Source organism: Osmerus eperlanus, chromosome 5 (genome assembly GCF_963692335.1).
Source record: "Osmerus eperlanus chromosome 5, fOsmEpe2.1, whole genome shotgun sequence".
Lineage (NCBI taxonomy): Eukaryota > Metazoa > Chordata > Actinopteri > Osmeriformes > Osmeridae > Osmerus > Osmerus eperlanus.
In genome coordinates this window covers 4,068,502-4,088,975 of record NC_085022.1, presented here as the reverse complement: position 1 = coordinate 4,088,975, position 20,474 = coordinate 4,068,502, and the positions used below count along the sequence as shown (strand labels likewise).

The 20,474-nt window shown below is 48.3% G+C and overlaps 2 protein-coding genes across 3 annotated transcripts; both read right to left on the bottom strand.

Annotated features, from left to right (window-relative positions):
- Positions 1 to 1,625: 1,625 nt before the first annotated feature.
- Positions 1,626 to 10,558, bottom strand: kiaa0513 (KIAA0513 ortholog). 2 transcript variants are annotated; one of them, XM_062461190.1, is made up of 13 exons: positions 10,476 to 10,558; positions 7,964 to 8,500; positions 7,715 to 7,814; positions 7,456 to 7,529; positions 7,193 to 7,263; positions 6,839 to 7,046; positions 6,670 to 6,710; positions 6,485 to 6,560; positions 5,906 to 5,983; positions 5,479 to 5,508; positions 4,226 to 4,306; positions 4,049 to 4,143; positions 1,626 to 3,767 (listed from the first exon to the last, which is right to left on the bottom strand). In XM_062461190.1, the coding sequence occupies exons 2-13, from the start codon at positions 8,386 to 8,388 to the stop codon at positions 3,718 to 3,720; spliced, it is 1,329 nt and encodes a 442-aa protein (XP_062317174.1). In that variant the 5' UTR covers positions 8,389 to 8,500; positions 10,476 to 10,558; the 3' UTR covers positions 1,626 to 3,717. The 2 variants fall into 2 exon arrangements, with proteins under 2 accessions (XP_062317174.1, XP_062317175.1); XM_062461191.1 differs by lacking the exon at positions 5,479 to 5,508.
- Positions 10,559 to 10,991: 433 nt separating this feature from the next.
- Positions 10,992 to 16,423, bottom strand: ces3 (carboxylesterase 3). Its single transcript, XM_062461170.1, has 13 exons — positions 16,260 to 16,423; positions 15,327 to 15,525; positions 14,983 to 15,118; positions 14,511 to 14,644; positions 14,135 to 14,288; positions 13,715 to 13,819; positions 13,439 to 13,540; positions 13,062 to 13,202; positions 12,544 to 12,624; positions 12,304 to 12,445; positions 12,061 to 12,210; positions 11,722 to 11,794; positions 10,992 to 11,363 (listed from the first exon to the last, which is right to left on the bottom strand). Exons 1-13 carry the CDS (start codon positions 16,324 to 16,326, stop codon positions 11,192 to 11,194), a joined length of 1,656 nt encoding a protein of 551 aa, XP_062317154.1. The 5' UTR covers positions 16,327 to 16,423; the 3' UTR covers positions 10,992 to 11,191.
- Positions 16,424 to 20,474: the final 4,051 nt, after the last annotated feature.

Here is a 20,474-nt window from a genome sequence, read left to right as displayed (position 1 = left end):
ACACAGCTTAGCATGGTGTTGACCTGCTGCTTGGAGTCAGCACGCACACACACACACACACACACACACACACACACACACGCATAAACACTTGAAATGACAGACAAATAAACAACGCTCAGTTTCAGATGCCATTTATGTTTTTCCTCAGCCAGAAAAACAAGGCAGTTATCTCCAAACCATGAGCATAACCATGGACAGAAACATATTCCAGCTAAGGAAAATACACAGAAAGGTTACAACAATAAAACACTTGACAATCTTCTGCAGATGTGACCACACAGTAAAGACATGATTACATGAGAGGATAATTGCAGAGTGAGTAACAAAACAAACACTACTCGAAAACAAACTTTTCAATATTTATTTTTTAGACATTACAAATCTAACATAAATAATCAGAGTCTCGGCAGGGTTCCGAGCCAGCTGAGCTTATAGTTTATAGGCTTATAGTCCTACATAGTTTTATATCAGGAAGGCAGTTCTGTTTGGCAGATAGATTCCTTGATAGTCCTTGATACTGTGAAGCAGTAATGATGCTTTAGAAGACTAGACACTGAAATGACATTGTCCACGCAACTAGTGTCTGTTGCTATGCTACCTAGTGTGGTTGTTGAGGGTGACACAACGCTGAAACTACCTTGGTCTGCTTTCCGACATACCTTCCCAACATTCACTGAAGATAAGAAATGAAGAATAGCAGATCAGAAAACCTTTTTTGTTTCTTTTTCACTGCGTGAGTGTTTATGTTTGTGTGTTTATGCATGTGTGCGTGTGTATATGCAAGTGTGTTTATGTAGGTGTGTAGGTGTGTGTGTGTACCCCACCCTGAAGGAAGCTTCTAGCCCCCTGCCTGGACCACCATGTTGACGCCAGTCTCACAGCAAACAGAGCTGGAGCCTGTGCCCCGCTCCCTGTCTGTCCCTCCTCCCTCAGTGGGTTGAAGGAGCGTCAAGCCACGGCCCCTTCCAACCCACTCACCTATGTGTGCATCAGTCACACACACACACACACCTTCTACACATGCAGACAGGCATGATGCTAAACAGCCATACTATTTTAATTATCATTTGTATGTTTTTGAGGAGTGTGTGTGTGTACCCTGAGTGTGTGTGTGTACCTTGAGTGTATGTGTGTGTACCCTGAGTGTGGCAGGTCTGGGATTAATTATCTGAGGCTGAGCCTTCGAAAGTGTGACATCTCTGGCTGGCCTTTCACAGCTCATTACACGCTGTCCAATCAGAGTGAAGCCAGCGTAGCCGCTGTTTGTTTACATCCAGCATTTGGACTGACAGGGTGGGCCTGGGTCTCACACACACTCTTCATCTCTCTTTCTTTCTCACTCACTCTCTCTCTCTCTCTCTCTCTCTCTCTCTCTCTCTCTCTCTCACACACACACACACACACACACACACACACACACACACACACACACACACACACACACACACACACACACACACACACACACACACACACACACACACACACACTCACACTCACACTCACACTCACACTCACACTCACACTCACACTCACACTCACACTCACACTCACACTCACACTCACACTCACACTCACACTCACACTCACACTCACACTCACACTCACACACACACACACAGTTCACGTTAAAATATATTTATTATCAGCAACATATTCCTTCATAATAATACATCCATGCAAACACAACACAAATAGTTGTAATACACAAGCAGTGGTTTCACAACAGGGGCTGTGTAAAGGAGCCTAGCTATTGAAGTCACAAGACTTGGGAGGGATCAGAGAGGAGGAATGTGGTCTACTCACTGGTCCAGTGAGGGAGGGGAGGGGGGGGGAGGCAGTGAGGAGACGACAATGGGATGAAAGTGAGGGAACGAGTAGAGAGAGGGGGGGGGGGGGTGGAAGACTGAAGGAGGAGCTTGAGGGACAGGAGCTCAAGCCAGAGCAGAACACACAAGAGGAACTGACAGACACAGACAGAGGCAGAGATGCAGTGAAAAAGGGTGAAAAGTTATTAAACGTTCCCACACACCAGTTAAACCTTTTGATGAATGACTTGTTCGGGAAAAAGGATGAGAGGGCACTTCAAGGCTCACATTAAGGAATAGGTATCCATGGAGATGGTAGGCAGGAGATCAAAATACAGTCACATGATTTTACACAATAGAACCGTCGCAAACGCGATGAAACTCGAGTGAAAAAATATATTATAAATAGAAATACTAGAAATCAAGTTATTTGGACTTTTCGTCCAGACTTGTACTATAATCTTTTGGAAAACATGTCAAGAGTACTTGGATCCAGCAGAAAAAAGAACAAAACAAACACCCACAGTGAAAACACATCCTGTATGTATCAGTTTGTTTATCTCTTTGTCCCTCAGGAAATATTAAATAACCATTCACTCATAACACATCCTTTTTACCTCCATTTAAAAGCTCTAAACTACAGTGCCACCTGGAGGCCAAACACAGTAGTGCGTCTGACCTACAGAGTCCATGCATGCTTCAGGACAATGCTGTTCAACATGCCACAGGCGAACACGCATGCACAAAGCACAGACGGCGCGGGGAAGGTAACGAGCTACGAGCACGCTCACAGAGGCCCTCATGCAGCTGCCTGGCACACATGTACATACAGACACGTACACAGACACGTACACAGACACGTACACAGACATTTCTGGGGTCTAGCTAGACCCAACACCTAACATGGACATTGCAACTACATCAGGAAGAACTCGCAAAAAACATCTGCACATTGCACATCATCCACAAGCAGGCAAAGTTACTCTACCTTACTGGACGGACTAAGACTTCCAAATGATTCGTCAAGTCTCCTTTCAGAACAGGACATTTTAGAGGTTACACGGGTCATTATGACCATATATTGTTTTTCTGAGAGCTGTCGTCACTGTACTAGGGTGATGGCTTTCAACAAAGACGGGCAAGGAGAGATGTCCTCAGGTCAGGGTTTGAGAGACAAGGCACTTCGGACTGAGGGAGGGGCTTCAGGCTCCAAAGGTCATTAAGCACTGGACACAAATGACTTCCGATCACATCCTTTGTAAGGACAAGGTTCTGAGCAGGTCGTCTTTGGGGGGTGGAGTGGGGTGGGGGGGGGGTGATGACTAAGGTGTTACTAGGGGGAAGTATAAACATGATCTAGTTTAGGAGAGCGGAGGCAGACATGCACAACACCTACAGTAGAGAGGATAAACATGTTATATTGTTATGCAGATGGTCTGTTACCGACATCTGTCTCAGACACACACCAGACTAAGGATGCATTAAGCGGCTGCCGCACCAGGACACGGGAAAGGACACCTACATAAGAGACAGGAGACACCTACTTGGACGTAGAGGCCGTAACACTGACAAGCTTGGCGTGTTTACATTGTTCGTGTGGCTTGACTGAGGTGAGAAGAGCAGGTTACGGCCACACGGCTGGACCACATGATCAGATATAATAGTGGTGAATGTAGTGTGTTATTGCTGGTGAGGGGTTATATACTGGCTGGCCAGTAGGCTTGCTGAGTTGGAGTCAGTTGGGTCAGAGTGAATTGGGTCAGAGTTCAAAGTGGGTTGGGTTAGAGTTTAACGTTGGGTCAAAGTTCCCAGAAAATTGGGTCAGAGTTCAGACGCTATGGCAAACTGGTGTCTGGTAATGGTGGTCGTCATGGGAACAGCGTCCTGGTCTGTTGTTCTTCAGTGTTCATTCCACAGCCATCTTCTCTATGTGGTCACTCAGTAGCTTGTACTGTTCTAACATGGGAAACACACACACACCGTGCTCAATTAAAAACATCATGAATAATGTTCCATTCATGTCCTTTTGTTTATTGAACTTTTATCCAAAGTGACAAAAAATGGTAAGTGCAGCAGATAACAAAAAAGGAACATTTTGCAGATACCACGAGAAGCATTGCACCGTTAAATGCTGCGTAATGCACTTCCATTGGTGTTTTCCTATTGGTTCTTGTTCTCATTTAGGTTCATGAACTGATACTGGCTCAGACTTTCGTAAACATTGACTTGAAATCTACCTTCATTCAGGTTGCCGATGATGGCCTGCTTCTTCAGGAAGTCATTGCAGAGCTTCTTACTGAGGCCAAAGGCCAGCATGTTATGTGTGAAGGTCCTGAGAAGACAGAAGCGAGTTCAGACTAAGGACCACATGAACACTCATCACATCAACATCATCCTGGATGGCTGGAACCTACCCTAGCTGGCCAAAGGCAATGTTCTCGTTGAACCTGGAGCTGTCCTCCTTCTCCTCCTCGGTCATGTGACACCACTTCTCCCTGGAGCAGGAAGAGAGCAGATAGGGGTCAGGGGTCAAACACGGTTATTCCCATGCATCGCAAACACATGAGACAAGACACAGATGATCCTCTCCAGCAGTACAGGATCATTTAAACCTAGTATACATACCCAGTCTAGAGACCAGGTATACAGACCCAGTCTAGAGACCAGGTATAGAGACCAGGTATACAGACCAGGTATAGAGACCCAGTCTATAGACCAGGTATACAGACCTAGTCTAGAGACCAGGTATAGAGACCAGGTATAGAGACCCAGTCTAGAGACCAGGTATAGAGACCAGGTATAGAGACCAGGTATAGAGACCAGGTATAGAGACCAGGTATTCACAGCCGGGCAAAAACTACTGCAAACACAGATAAAAGAACATGGGCACCTCTAGACATGGACAAACAAAACTCATAACTGGCATGTGATGATTTTTTGTGACGGAGGGTAGTGTAGAGTTTCAGCCAGTGGGGAAGGGAGGTAGCATGCAGCATGAGAGAGACAGAGAGAAAGAGAGAGAAAGTATGAAAAATAACTATTGTGGTTGTGTAGTATTCCCCAGGTCTCCCTCTTCATGACCAAGCGTGTGAGAGGCATCGCCAAAAGCATACACTGGTCAGTATCCATGACGATACTTCGAAACATCTAGGTCACGAGCAACATGCAACTGACGACAAACTACCGTGTAGCCCTCTGCCGGAACGACCTCAGGAACGTCAACCACAAGCACAGACGAGATAACCATCGGGCCGCACAAGACTGGCATTCAAAGCTGGCCTATATCGGACCCTACTAGACAGAGTATTTTCTAGGCTGGGTTCAGGCTACTGAGTTCCAGCTGTCGTTCCACTGCTCCTGTGCTAGCCTACGGGACTCGTTTCAAACACGCAGCTGATTCCACACGCTGCTTCACCAAGCCTCCGGCAGATCCTCCTACTCCCCTCGCTTCGAGTCCCCGGGCTCAGATCCCATCTGCTCCACTCTTCACTTCTGTCTGCTTCTCGCTCTATCTGTTTCAATCTCTTTCTTTATTGCCTTCTTTCACGATCCCTTTCCCACTGCGCTTCCACCCCTCCTCTCTATCTCCCTTGTTTATCTTCCTCTCTCTGTTCCTCCTCTCTCTGTCTGCCATATAGAGGGGCTGTGAGCTGAAAGAAGGACAGACCTCTCGTCTTCCTCCTCCTCCTCCGTCCCCCTGCCCGGCGACGAGGCACAAGGAGACAAACAGGGGTTAAACAGACATGCAGAGACAGAACACAGGAGAGAAGAGCAGAGAACACACAGACAAAGACCCCCGCACCTATGCAGCCATACACACACACACACACGCACGCCTCTCAATGCAAGTCTCATTTACAGAACATCTGATCTTTTATGGGCTAAGTATTGTTGATCAGTCGTTACAGCAGCTACAGAGAACAAACAAACACTGCTCTCGATCCCCACGGACAGAGGGAACGCCCTCAGCTCACTTCATGATTTAATCCTCTTATTTAATCCCTCAGAAAAGCTTTCAGTGCAACCCCCCAGCCCTGCGTTTGTCCTCTCACCCCCCCCCCCCCCGCCCCCCAGCCCTTCCACAAGCCCCTCACCTGGTGGTGGGCGACCTCTTCTTCCTCTCGCAGTGGACGGCGTCGAAAAAGGCAGCGTTCCAGAAGCGCAGCGTGTGCCTGGAGAATGCAAGGGAAGGTCAGGAAAACGAGGTGGAACCCAGTACGGCTAAGTAGAACCCAGTAAAGCTAAGTAGAACCCAGTACGGCTAAGTAGAACCCAGTAAAGCTAAGTAGAACCCAGTACGGCTAAGTAGAACCCAGTAAAGTGAAGTAGAACCCAGTAAAGCTAAGTAGAACCCAGTAAAGCCAAGTAGAACCCAGTACAGCCAAGTAGAACCCAGTAAAGCTAAGTAGAACCCAGTAAAGCTAAGTAGAACCCAGTACAGCCAAGTAGAACCCAGTAAAGCTAAGTAGAACCCAGTAAAGCTAAGTAGAACCCAGTACAGCCAAGTGGAACCTAGTACAGCCAAGTAGAACCCAGTAAAGCTAAGTAGAACCCAGTACAGCTAAGTAGAACCCAGTAAAGCTAAGTAGAACCCAGTACAGCTAAGTAGAACCCAGTAAAGCTAAGTAGAACCCAGAAGACGTGATGGAGAGTGACGAGGAGGGCAGGCGTACCAGATGGGCTGCTGCTTCAGGTGTGTGTACAGGTAAATCTTCTCTCCTTTTTTTCCCTCAGGGCCATCAGACGACACTATCACCGCAGGGTACAAACACAGGAAGGGATTCCTTTTTCAGGTCACGTTCTACTAATTGATCATAGCTAACCAGGATAGGGATATCCAACTCCTAAGGTAACATACCTGGAGATCTGGGCTTTGTCTCAATCGGGCTTTCTCCCTCACTGGAAAACAGAAACAGGAAGAACACTGAGCCGTGTGAAAATACACAAGCTACTAAAGAATAACGCTAGTTGACAGTTCATGTCGACTGAGATCAGGGAGGACCGGGAGAGGGGGAGAAGCGTCTCACTCATTCCTGCGGGCGCTCGGGCCCCTCAGCTTGTTCTCCAGGCCTCCGAAGAAGCCCTTGACTTCGGTCCTGGCGGAGGTGGTTTTGAGGAGGCGTTCTGCGGCGCCCTTCTTGCCTGTCAGCCAGGAGTTGGCCTTGTTCAGGCAGGAGTGCAGTCCGACCGGCGGTCCATGGTCCAGCAGCTCAGTAGGAGACAGCTGGACCTTACCTGGCAGGGAGGGGGAGCTACTTACAGGACATCTGAACTCTTCTAGAAGATACTGGATTACCTGCCAACACATGGCATACTAACAACGACCATGACTGTAACCTTGAACATATTAAGATCCGGTAAAGAGACCTGACATTTCTTACCAATGTGGTAGTAGGTAAAGCACATGGTCATGAGGTTTTTGGCTGGACTGTAGTCATCAATCTGGTAGCACCTGGAACACACACACACACACTTGCTAAATGTACCTGTGTATCACTTCTCCGCTAGACTGAAGCTTAAATCTTACCCCATAATCCACACCTAGACAACCACACACACACCCTTCCGGTACAACCCTATCATTATCCAGTTGCTAAATTCTTTGTAAAAAATCTGCAACAGTAGGTGTGGTAGTGAGACTTACTCAAACAGCACTACAGCAAACGACTGCACCAGTCTGTAGAAGGTGGCTTCACTCACACACTTGGAGTTGCAGCGCTGAAACAGATGTGTGTGTGTGTGTTTACTTAAACCCTTCATCATTCGTCCGATACCAGATACAAGGTAATAAGCGGCCGTGAAGTTAGGCATTAACAAACCACAGCTCCCAGCCCTTCAGCCTGAGTGATGGTGTCTTTATCAGAGTCTTATTTCCAGCGTGGTTATCCCAGGGTCATATTTACCTGTGCATTGACGTATTTAGCAAACCACTCCCTGCCCTTGGAGTTCTCTTCACAACACAGCTCCCCAAATCGAGCCTTCTCCTCCATGCCGAAGTCCTCCCTGGAACATGGAGAGACATCTGAGGATCAGCTCCACAGAGAGAGAGAAAGAGAGAGAGAGAGAGAGAGAGACAGGGGGAGGGAGAGACAGAGACACACAGAGAGAGAAACACACACAAAGATAGAGAAAAGAGAAACACACACACTTACTTTCCATGAAACACCTTCTCTACATAGGCCTTCATAAAGCCCCGCCTCTCCGCTGCTTCTGCCCCACCCTCCTCCGCGCTGTGATTGGACGAGGAGGATGACCGTCTCAGCTCCCACTGCTGAGAGGGCAGGTCCATGTCGTTGTCGCTATCGGCTGACTCTGTGGCGTCGCTGTCGATGCCCCCCTCCCCGCCCGCGTGCTGCTGTGTGTCCGGGGCCCCCACTAGAGCAGTGGGAGCCATGGGCTCAGGGAGCAGGGTGTCTGGCTGGGCAGAGGAGGCCGGATCTGGGACCAGGGGCTCGCTTGAAAAAATGTCCCTGTGTAGAAGCACCGCGCTGGGGGGAGTATCCGAAGGGGGTGCCGAGTCCTCTGAAGAGGTGGGAAGGTCGAAGTCTATTAGGTTGTCTACAGCTACACCCTCCATGGTGGGCTGGATGGGAGCAGGCGACAGTGGGGGAGGGGGCACAGTTGTCCTGGTTACGACTCTCCCGTCCACTAGTGGCCCTGTTGTACTGCAGGAAAAGGATACACCGTGTCTGGAGAGGGGGGGAGGGGGGGGGGGGTCAGCAACCGGTCGTGGTGATTTTGGAAATAGGCAATCCCTCCTTCTAACAATATCTGGATCTCTGTCAGCCCCACTGTAGCAGCTGAACACACGCAATTGTGCAAAGAGTCAATCAAACATGTAGTGCCTCCATTGATTTATATTTAGTCATTTAGCAGACGCTCTTATCCAGAGCGACTTACAGTAAGTACATTCTCCCCGAGGCAAGTAGGGTGAAATGCCTTGCCCAAGGACACAACGTCATTTGACACGGCCGGGAATCGAACTGGCAACCTTCTGATTACTAGACCGCTTCCCTAACCGCTCAGCCACCTGACTCCCTGATTTGATTGTTGTGTGACTTATAAAAGGTGGGTTAAGCCCTGGCAGCCGAGTTTCCGTTCTCATGTTGCTGAAAATAGCTCTTATCAACAGCTCCTTCACAGACCGTGAGGAGGGAGATATCTCACATGGCGGCTCTGTGTCTCTCAGGCTTCATCACGAGGCCCGAGCTGATAGAGAGAGAGATAGAGAGAGAGACAGAGAGAGAGAGAGAGAGAGAGAGAGAGAGAGAGAGAGAGAGAGAGAGAGAGAGAGAGAGAGAGAGAGAGAGACAGAGGGAGGGAGAGAGACAGAGAGAGGGAGGGAGAGAGACCGAGAGAGAGACAGAGAGAGAGACAGAGGGAGGGAGAGAGAGCAAGATAGAATGTTTTTGATTGTAAGGTTCCCCACTGCAGCCCGCTCCCCTGTCAGGCAGGGAATGACACCCCCCCAACACACACACACACACACAAGCACCAATGTACTGACACACGCACATGCACATACACACACTTCTTCATGTTGTGCTCAGTAAATCTCAGCACTGCGGTAGTTTTGCTTCAATAAGCACACACACACTCTGTCTCTCTCTCTCTGCCTCAGGGGAATGCTGCACAAAAGGCCGTCCATCACTATGATTGCATACTGACAAGCGTTACTGAGCAGGTCTACCTAGTGGATTTAGAGAGAGATAGAGAGTCTTTAAGAAAAGACAGACACCATTATTTGTAGAATTAATGCAAAGCTGACTACAATTTCGTAAGCAAAACAGTCTTGACTTTGAATAGAATACACAGTATATCTTCATGTTGTTTCAACTGGAAGGTGGGCCTACAAGTGAAGATTATCTTATTTGTACAGTTGAGTTAACAACCACAGCGAACTTAGAGGATGTAAACCATATAACTAGGAGAAAGTTTATCACCGTGAGCAGCGTCAGATTAACAAAAAACGAGTTCCGGCTCTCGAGCCAACGTAAACCAGGGAGCAACCACACCACGGCCACAAACAGAAACAAGGATTCCATGTTTAACGCTGCCACGAATTTGCGCTAATTTTGTTTACTACAGTAAAGATCCACATACATTTGTTGTGGTCGTGAAACGCACCATGGGTCATTAGAACACTGGACCAACTCTACGCATGTTACTGAACTGCCAGCTGAATAAGTGGTTCTTACAGGGCACATTATGTTATTATTAGTTAGGCTGTATTTAAGCAGTGCACTTGACATACATTTGACAGGAAATAACATTGAACAAACACAAGCCAGTGCGACTGTCACTCAAGCAAATACAAGCGTTTCCTTGTGTATGCTATGATGTAGGCTATTTGGGAAACCATTGCGGAAAACAAGCTTTGATGAAGGATACGGGATATCCCCCACACGGTACCCCAGGTTAGTCAAGCATCACTGCCGTTACCCGAGGTCGTCGCTGTAGCTAGCCAGCCCGGACCATACAATTATGAAAAACAAACATCACGAGACATAAACCAGGTTTGGTAATTTCGAAATTGTTACACTGCTAGTGCTGTTCTACTCAAAGTAACAAAATAAATGGTGTAATGGGACTTACTGAAACGAAAATGTGTGCATGTTGATAAATAATAAAACATTTAGCATACAAATTAACAGCTGTACGTACATGACATTTCCCAGGAAGGTACCAGCCAGCTGAAAGGAGAGGGAGTCTTCCCTGCGCGGCGGAGCACTGCTGGCCACTGTAGGCTGGGGTACGCATGCGCAGTAGGCGATGATCGTGACGCAGGGGGAATCCAATGACGTGTACACTGACATGAAACAGGGCATTTGAGCTACATGACCTCTCCAAGGCATCATTCATCATTTTTATGAGCCTCAAAGCTTCGCCACACTGGTTTTTCTTTTACTTTTACACAGGGATCTGTTAGCATTTCAGCACATGTTATTTTTAAGTTCTTGTGACTATTTATTTTATATATAGGCAGGGGCGCCGCAAATAATTTTGGGCCAGAAAATTGCAATTGCGCCCCCACCCCCCCATATTTTTGATATTATGTTTTTTCGTTCCAAAAATTCCCATTAGGGCCCCTGGGTAGTCAGTCCCACTTTAGGCCTATAGGCCTATATGGCTACAGCCCCATGCTCCATGGTATAGCCAAATCAACTACAGAAACACAAATGCAGTGAAAGTGCTTTAATAGGCTACGACGTGACACAAACAGAAGTGATCATAAATGATACAAATTGTGACGTGTTCTCAAAATACGAGAGATTAATAAAGAGCGTTGAAAGAAGCTGGTGCCAATGTAACCTAACACATTCTTGTCATCTTTACTGAAGTCGTTATGAAGTGGTTTACTCCTGACAGGCCAGCGAAGCCTAGCGGGCAGGAGATGCTGCTGTGGCCAGTTTCTTGGGGAGGGTGACCGTCATGAAGAGGAGCTGCTCCTTCCTCATGTTCTGGCTGACGGACGGGATCAGATCCAGCTCCATGAACTCCTGGTTCGGTCCGTACAGAGGCCACTGCAGCAGACCAGCACCGTTGGGAGAACTGAGGGGACAGGCAGCACAGTCAGGCAGACAACGTCACTCTGTTAGTCATGTCTATCTTTTCATATTTGTCTCTAGGTTGAAAGACACTGATCACACATAGTGACAGTATGTGTCTTTAGGACTGTTTCTTGGACCAGTTTCAGACTGGTTAGAAATGACACCTCCTTGTCGGCCTCACCTCACCTTAAAAGACTTTAAATGGAACAAAAGTGTTTGAAGTGGTTTTAAGGTGAGATGAATACTCTATTTGCCCTTAAGTAAAGAAACAACATATATTTACCTGAAAGGTCCATATATTTGCTCGACTTTAAAACCCATATACATTTGTCAATGGGGGTCGGAGTGTGTCAACTCACCCAGTGCGAGCAAAGTTGGCCCAGTATGACATCATGGTCTTGCACAGCTTTTCCTCTTCCTGAGTGATGGTACCTGATAGAAGGAAGCATACATTAAGTAGGGAAACCACACAGGAAGTACAAAGCACACAGGAAGAAGGAAGCACACAGGAAGTAGGAAGCCCACAGGAAGTAGGAAACACACAAGTAGTAGGGGAAGCACACAGGAAGTAGGAAGCAGCAAGAATGACAGATTGATGTCCTTCCAAACCCAACAGTGGTAATAAAACGGTACTTCCAAGTAGAAAATCTGGGATTCTGCTTCGGAGCAGGTGCTGAAGCTAATCTAGGGGGTTATACCTGTGATCTTTATGTGTCCATTCCAAAAGCAGGCCCCGAACATGAAGCCCACTTCGTCTGCGTGGTCTGACTTGACAAAGGCAGGCCTGGTCAGCTTGTGTGCCTCAGGCCGGTGCTGGAACTCATACATGTACACAGGAGCTCCCGCAGCTACACCAGGCACCAGACACACCCAGTTAGATCAAGTGAAGCAGGACCACGCTTTCAATGTCCTGAAGACACTGCTTCACCTCTGCTACTGACCTCTATGGTACCCAGCCACTTTGATGACAGGCAGGACCATGAAGACGTCTCCCAGCATGTGGGTGAACCCATCCCGGATCTCCTCCGGAGTTTTGGCATCTTTAAGGTACTCATCTGCTAAGAGCTGGTTGGCACCGGAGACCTGGGGCACAACAGAGACATTAAGGAGGGGTCCACAGTAGCCACAACAACCACAAGACCTGCCCCAATGGGTAGCCTCCATAACGATGCTCATCTCACCCCTTGAGGATTGAACATGGCCATCATGGACATGACGCTCTCTCTGTCCATGCCTGTGTCCCAGCCAGGAGGGGCAAATGCCTGTCCACACACACAACGAAAACCAAACTTTTTTATTGGCCAACGAAACCTAAACATGAAAAAAAAACTAAACTCATCTTCCTAAGTATATAATTAAGATACTTGATAATGTTTTGGAGTCATCTTGACATGTGCCTTTGTGTGGGAGGGTGTAGAGTCTGAACTGTCCTTTCCAGCAAACTTGTGACTGTCATTAGGTACAGTATATTGTTCAGATAAGTGACTGTTTCTGTAGATTTCTTTTATAACATGTACATGTACTTTTTTTCAGAAAATAGCGGTTTATCTTGCATGGAAAGAGATTGTCACGTGTCACTCCTACAGGAGTCACAGCTGAACAATAAATGTCACTCAATTGCAACTGGTGTAATGCTAGATGATGTTGACGAGATACCAAATGAGTGTTTCTGACCTGGGGGACTGTTTCTAGAACTTACCCGAGGAAGGATCCAGCCAAATTCATGATTGGTCACACCAATCAACACAGGAACTTTCATCACTTCCTTCTTCTTCAGTAGCTCCTCTGGCAGGTCTGTCAGGAAGACCCCATCTACCACAGCCCCCAGGTAGATCTTCATCTAAAACAGAGCAGCTCAATGGCTCAACTCAGTCTGACATCGCCATCTTGTGGCCTGTCCTGGAACATTTCTACCCCTATATACTGATATGTTCTTGAGTCATAAACGGGGGGATAACTGAGACAAATTAAATCCAAAATTATTTTAGAAATGTCAACAACAGTGAACAGTATACAAATTGTGCTCATTTTAATGACTCGTTTATTGTTTGGTTTTATTTTTAAGTGGATGTTTACCTTTTTTGTGGCATTCAGCAGTTGTTCCTCAGTCTTGTCTCTGAGGCAGCTGACCAGCTGCTGTGTGTCTGGGTGATCACACTCCGTAAGGTTGGCAACAGTCTAAATACACACACGTCACTTACTCAATACATTTGGATAAACCTGGTTTCACATCCCACTCATGTTGTTTTCATCATTTCAATCATTCCGGTTTGAGTAAAATAAGGTATTGTGTTTTGTGTATTCGGGTTGATTTTTGCCTTTGTGTGGCAGGGTGTAGAGTCTGATCCATACCTTGGCCTGGACCAGGGGAACATTGGTTGTGTATGGGCCCAGGGTTGACACTCCACTCTGGAACACAGCGCGGTGAAACAGCCCCTTTGTCAATGGAGACAGAGTCTGGCAGACGGGAGAGACAAGTGTCAGAGCGTGAGACACCTGGTCGGTTTTACTACCTGCATAGTATTGCTAATACAAGTGTGGAGTGGAAAGAAGTGGGAAGATTGAAATCCTTCTTGTTTTTGTACATGTAGGCCTTGAACAGTGTCCTAAGCCAGCGTTTCTCTAACTCTTTAGTGCCAGGGACCAGGAAAGGCCATGCCATTTCCTCAGTGGAGGCACAAACACAGCTCCACAGCCCAGTAGCTGAGGCCTTAGGTCAAAGACACGCTGCCACAGGCCCCCAGTCTGAGCCCCTCTGGGTCTCCTCTTCACCAGGGTTGAAGCGCTGATGCCCCCTGCAGACTCCCCCGCGATGGTCACCGACTGGGGGTCTCCTCCGAACTGATGGATGTTCTCCTGTACCCACTGCAACGCTGCCACCTGGTCCAGGAAGCCCCAGTTCCCCCTGGCGTGCTCGTCGCCCGTGCTGCCCACACACGACGAGAAAACCACAGCACAGGATGGACTTAGAGTACTTCGAGTTAATGCTTACAAAACATTGGTAGCATTAATCTGCACACTTCTTTTTGAATGAGCTAGAATCCTTCAATGGGACTTCATGTCTAAGGAACGGTTGGATACGGAAACACAAACAACGACATTATACTATGCAAGGAAAGAGTAAAACTCTGAAACATGTCTGTCATACCTCAGATATCCCAAAATGCCCAGGCGATATTGTATGACCACCACAACAATGTTCTCGTAGGCAGCCAAAGGGGCTCCATCAAACTGAGAGGCAGCTCCCATGGACAGGCCCCCTCCATGGATCCAGACAAACACCTGAGACACCAAACAGAGCGGTCCCTTGTTCACTGCTCACCCTCTGAGAACAGGGAAGCTTTCATACTGGAAGGCATAGGAATGAACAATTGACCTCATTTAGTAGAATGGGACCCACTCTTGTGAGTGTATAAGCCTTTTATACTTACTTACTTACTAATGGTGTACAATAGGAACCCTAAACAAATATATATTATGTAAGCCCATTTGTCCCTGAGGCTGTAAGCAAAACATATGTGGAAACATTCCTGTTGTTAGATATGAAAGATTTGTTTCGGACACCAAACCAAACCCAAATGTTGTATGTGGAGTTCAGTGTGTGAGCGAGTCTAACTTACAGGGAGTTTTTCTGAGGCACTATTTGTTGGAGTGTAAACATTCAGATACAAACAGTCCTCAGAAATGGCAGGAAGGGTGTACTCTATCGACATGGTCTGCGACACCTGCAGAGCCACAGCTTTGTCCTGAATACACCTGACACACACATAGAGAGGGAAACAGAGAGGGAGAGGAAGAGAGACAAAGGGAGAAAGAGAGGAAGAACCGAGAAAGAGAAAAAAGACAAAACAGGGAGAGACAAAACAGAGAGAAACAGAAAGATTTGTGATCAAAGGCTCCCAGGGTCAACGACATCAGAGTGATTGCTTCATGGTCACAGTGGTGACTGTGGTCAAACACTCACATGGGAGGCTGCAGGGTGCTGTCTCTCTCCCCCTCCCAGGGCTCTGGAGGCTGGGGAGCGGCCAGGCGCAGGGGGCCCACAGGGGGCCGGGCGAACGGGATCCCTAGGTACTGCTGCACCCTCTTGTCTGTGCCCTTCACGGTGGCGTAAGCTCCTCGAACCTTCCCGTCCTTCAGGGACACCACTGTCCCTGGTTCTGCTGCAGGGACAGTCACAGACTGCTAGTGTACCATGTGGCATATACCACAATCAACTCAATACAAGAACGGATTGAATGCAATTAAATGCAATGTGACATATCATAATGAATTACAATAACAATGTACAAATGTTACAATATCTGAAATGATACGATACAACATGCAATGTTTTACCATGATACCATAAATATGACACAATATAAGATGCAATACAAAGTCACACAATATATATCATAGGATATGATGCGATACAATGTGACATGTTATGAAAATGTGACCATTTTATACACATATGTAATGACACCTACACATGAGAGAATGTTGCCAACCAAAATACAACTGTTTGTGATAGTACCCCCCACCACAGCACAAACACTGGACACCTTCGCTAAAACCTTTACCAAATGGTTGACACTGTAAGACGTCACTGTTCAGTTTTTCATTGGAAAGAGCAAGAGCAGATCCCCTCTTTCGATACATTTACAAGCTGGTGGACCTTAAAGCTAACTCTTCAGAACATCCAGGCCAATTAGGTTCAAACTTCCAAATCAAAAGAACCAAAAGCAAATCAAACACATGCCGTAGTGCTCTGACGACCTCTATATATATCTGCTTAATCATTTCTGGCATGGATAATACCAATTGAATTATGATTACATGAATGCAGCCTCTAATTATGCAGTGGTGCAATCTGTGATCTGACCTGTAATGATGATGAAAATGTTGTAGTTACCTGGAGCTCCCAGGGTCGTCTGCAGGAAGGCACCAGCCAGGCAGAGGAGAAGAAAACTTGTTCTCATCTTGACTGTGTCCGAAGAAAGACAGAGGGACCTTTCTGGTTTACCTCTGTTTTCACCAGAGACCTCCCCTTGGAACACACACACACACACACACACACAGACACACACACACACACAGACACAAGCACACACACACACACACAGACACAAGCACACACAGACACACACACACACACAGACACAAGCACACACACACACAGACACAAGCACACACAGACACACACACACAGACACAAGCACACACACACACACACAGTTTTGAAGGATGGGGTGTGGGCTAAATTTATATTGAGTCAACAGCCATGGCACACTGGTTAGAGTGTAATGAGGAGTTGGAATGTGCTTTGTACAATTGCAAGAGCGGTTGTAGAAGTTTTAGAAGGTAAAATAAATACAAATGGACATTTAACAAAACAACAGTAAGGTGCCAAACCTTGATAATTAGCACCAAAAGATAAATCATGAAACAATTTTTATTAAATTGATACTTACTTCTCTCTCAACGCCAACAATTACTGAAGGAGGACACCCCGTATTCCCAACAACATATTCCCAAAACAGATGGAGTCCTACTAAGGTAGGGGACTTTGGGGATTAGGGACAGCTGATCACCTGCTGCTGAAGTTAGAGGCATGGCCTGGGTGGAAGAGAGGGGGGGGGAGACCAGACTTTGTAGTCCACAGAACAAGAACAAACACACAAATGCACACAGTTTTACAAAAACGGAGAAATCCTCTCTGTTTACAAAAAAACAAATAGTTCTGTGTCCACCAAGGACCTCCCCATGCAACGCACACATGCACACACATACACATGTACCGGTAGACCCACACACATTTTCCAAAACTACAATCCCAGCAACAATCCTATTAAATCACAGCGTGAGCATTCCAGAAACGTTTCAGTTGATTAAACCTGTTCTCCGGGACACTGGACGCTCCTGGAACACACAGTCTTTCTGACCAAACAGCAGCCTTTGATCTTATCCCACACAGGTCATTCCCTCAGTCAACTCCTACAGTAAACATTCTGTACTTTTACCCAATATGATTAAGCACGTTAAGCTCAAACAACAACCCAGGACTATGGCCCCGTAGTTAGTGTTGTCGTGGAAGTTTTTGAGAGAATCAATCGTTTAAGCTGAAGTCGGGTGAAGTACAGAGTTAATGTTTATTTGTCGTAGATTTGAACATAATAACGTTATGAACATAACATCATCGACACACAAACATAAGACAATAAAACAAAGACAATTCCATACAGCTCCATCTAGCATTCTAGAATGGAACCGGGAGAATCCAGCCCACCAGCACTACCCAGCTGATGGCCCTGAACCACCCAGAACATTCTTCAACAGACCATTTTATAGATACTACAGTTCTCAAAAGTCATTGGTCCATCCTAATGACATGCAGCTATACCAAATCTCTTCTGTCATTGGTTAAATCCTTAGAACAATACAGTTGAATCCACATTGTCTCAGACCAACTGTCTCTTACCCCAGGTGACAAGAACTCTCTCAGGTCACCCAGACTTCCCGTCTCTTAGACTTCACGTCTCCTAGTTAGGTGTCATAAAACTGCAAATGGCATCTCTACCAAATGGAGTTGAATCAACATTCATTGTATCAAGCTTCTTAACCAACTGTAAACTTCTCCTAAAACACATTCATTGTACATAGGCCCAAAATTTCTTTCACAGTGTCAACCAGGGTTAATCTACAAGCACGGAGCAATGTGCAGTCAACGTATTACAGAGTATTAAACAGGAGAGCGCGTGTCTACGCGCAAGAAGCTCTATTCTAGAAGCCTTCAGGCTGACAGCCGCTGAGGGTGACGTTACTGAAACACAACGCTGCAGCAGTGTAGATTCCTCCTGTCAACACCGTATCGTTGATCTCTGGCGCGGGCTTCCAGTGGGAATCAATGTCTACACATCAGCAGTTCGACCTGTCCTGTCGCGACATTTGGTCGTTATCCTCCACAGAAACATTAGTATTTGACTTTGCTGTATTATATTATGTATAAGTGATTTGTTGTTGTCCAGAAAGATGATCAGAATAATAGGCTGCTTTCATCTGCGTTACCTTGACGACACTGCAGGAAGCACGGTTCAGTGTCACGCATTCTAGTTTATGCAAAATCACACACATCCCAAGCGGGGAAGTTTGTTAGGGAGGAAGTATGTAGAGTTTGTGTGTATTCGAAAATATCCTTGGGGGAGTATCTTTCAGTGTATGTGTGCATGCATGTCTGTTTTGCCTCATGTTAAAGGTGAACAGAGGGACACTTTGAATGGGTTGAAATAAAACAGGTCCGATTAAAAGTAATCCAAGAGAATCCTTCCCCGAGTGCTGGTGTGACGTTCACCTGCCCCTTGCCATGGCAACAGTATGTCAGGGATCAGGGTTTAGCCCAGCTGAGGCTCCTGTCTGAGGAGCTAGGCATGCCAAGTAACAAACCTGGAGTGGATCCTGGTCTTGGGTCTGGGGGTCAGTGGAGCCTGGTCCTGGGTCTGGGGTCAGTGGAGCCTGATCCTGGGTCTGGGTGTCAGTGGAGCCTGGTCTTGGGTCTGGGGGTCAGTGGAGCCTGATCCTGGGTTTGGGGTCAGTGGAGCCTGGTCCTGGGTCTGGGGTCAGTGGAGCCTGGTCCTGGGGGTCAGTGGAGCCTGGTCCTGGGGGTCAGTGGAGCCTGGTCCTGGGTCTGGTGTCAGTGGAGCCTGATCCTGGGTTTGGGGTCAGTGGAGCCTGGTCCTGGGTCTGGGGTCAGTGGAGCCTGGTCCTGGGTCTGGGGTCAGTGGAGCCTGGTCTGGGGTCAGTGGAGCCTGGTCCTGGGTCTGGTGTCAGTGGAGCCTGATCCTGGGTTTGGGGGTCAGTGGAGCCTGGTCCTGGGTCTGGGGTCAGTGGAGCCTGGTCCTGGGTCTGGGGTCAGTGGAGCCTGGTCTGGGGTCAGTGGAGCCTGGTCCTGGGTCTGGGGGTCAGTGGAGCCTGGTCCTGGGTCTGGGGTCGGTGGAGCCTGGTCTGGGGTCAGTGGAGCCTGGTCCTGGGGATCAGTGGAGCCTGGTCCTGGGTCTGGGGTCAGTGGAGCCTGATCCTGGGTCTGGGGTCAGTGGAGCCTGGTCTGGGGTCAGTGGAGCCTGGTCCTGGGGGTCAGTGGAGCCTGGTCCTGGGTCTGGGGTCAGTGGAGCCTGGTCTGGGGTCAGTGGAGCCTGGTCCTGGGGGTCAGTGGATCCTGGTCCTGGGTCTGGGGTCAGTGGAGCCTGGTCTGGGGTCAGTGGAGCCTGGTCCTGGGGGTCAGTGGAGCCTGGTCCTGGGTCCGGGTGTCAGTGGATCCTGGTCCTGGGTCTGGGTGTCAGTGGATCCTGGTCTTGGGTCTGGGGGTCAGTGGAGCCTGGTCCTGGGTCTGGGGTCAGTGGAGCCTGGTCCTGGGTCTGGGTGTCAGTGGAGCCTGGTCCTGGGTCTGGGGTCAGTGGAGCCTGATCCTGGGTCTGGGGTCAGTGGAGCCTGGTCCTGGGTCTGGGGTCAGTGGAGCCTGATCCTGGGTCTGGGGTCAGTGGAGCCTGGTCCTGGTCCTGGGTGTCAGTGGAGCCTAGTCCTGGGTCTGGGGTCAGTGGAGCCTGGTCCTGGGGGTCAGTGGAGCCTGGTCCTGGGTCTGGGGTCGGTGGAGCCTGGTCTGGGGTCAGTGGAGCCTGGTCCTGGGGGTCAGTGGAGCCTGGTCCTGGGTCTGGGTGTCAGTGGAGCCTGGTCCTGGGTCTGGGGTCAGTGGAGCCTGGTCTGGGGTCAGTGGAGCCTGGTCCTGGGGGTGAGTGGAGCCTGGTCCTGGGTCTGGGTGTCAGTGGATCCTGGTCCTGGGTCTGGGGTCAGTGGAGCCTGGTCTGGGGTCAGTGGAGCCTGGTCCTGGGGGTCAGTGGAGCCTGGTCCTGGGTCTGGGTGTCAGTGGATCCTGGTCCTGGGTCTGGGTGTCAGTGGATCCTGGTCTTGGGTCTGGGGGGTCAGTGGAGCCTGGTCCTGGGTCTGGGGTCAGTGGAGCCTGGTCTTGGGTCTGGGGTCAGTGGAGCCTGGTCTTGGGTCTGGGGGTCAGTGGAGCCTGATCCTGGGTCTGGGGTCAGTGGAGCCTGGTCCTGGGTCTGGTGTCAGTGGAGCCTGGTCC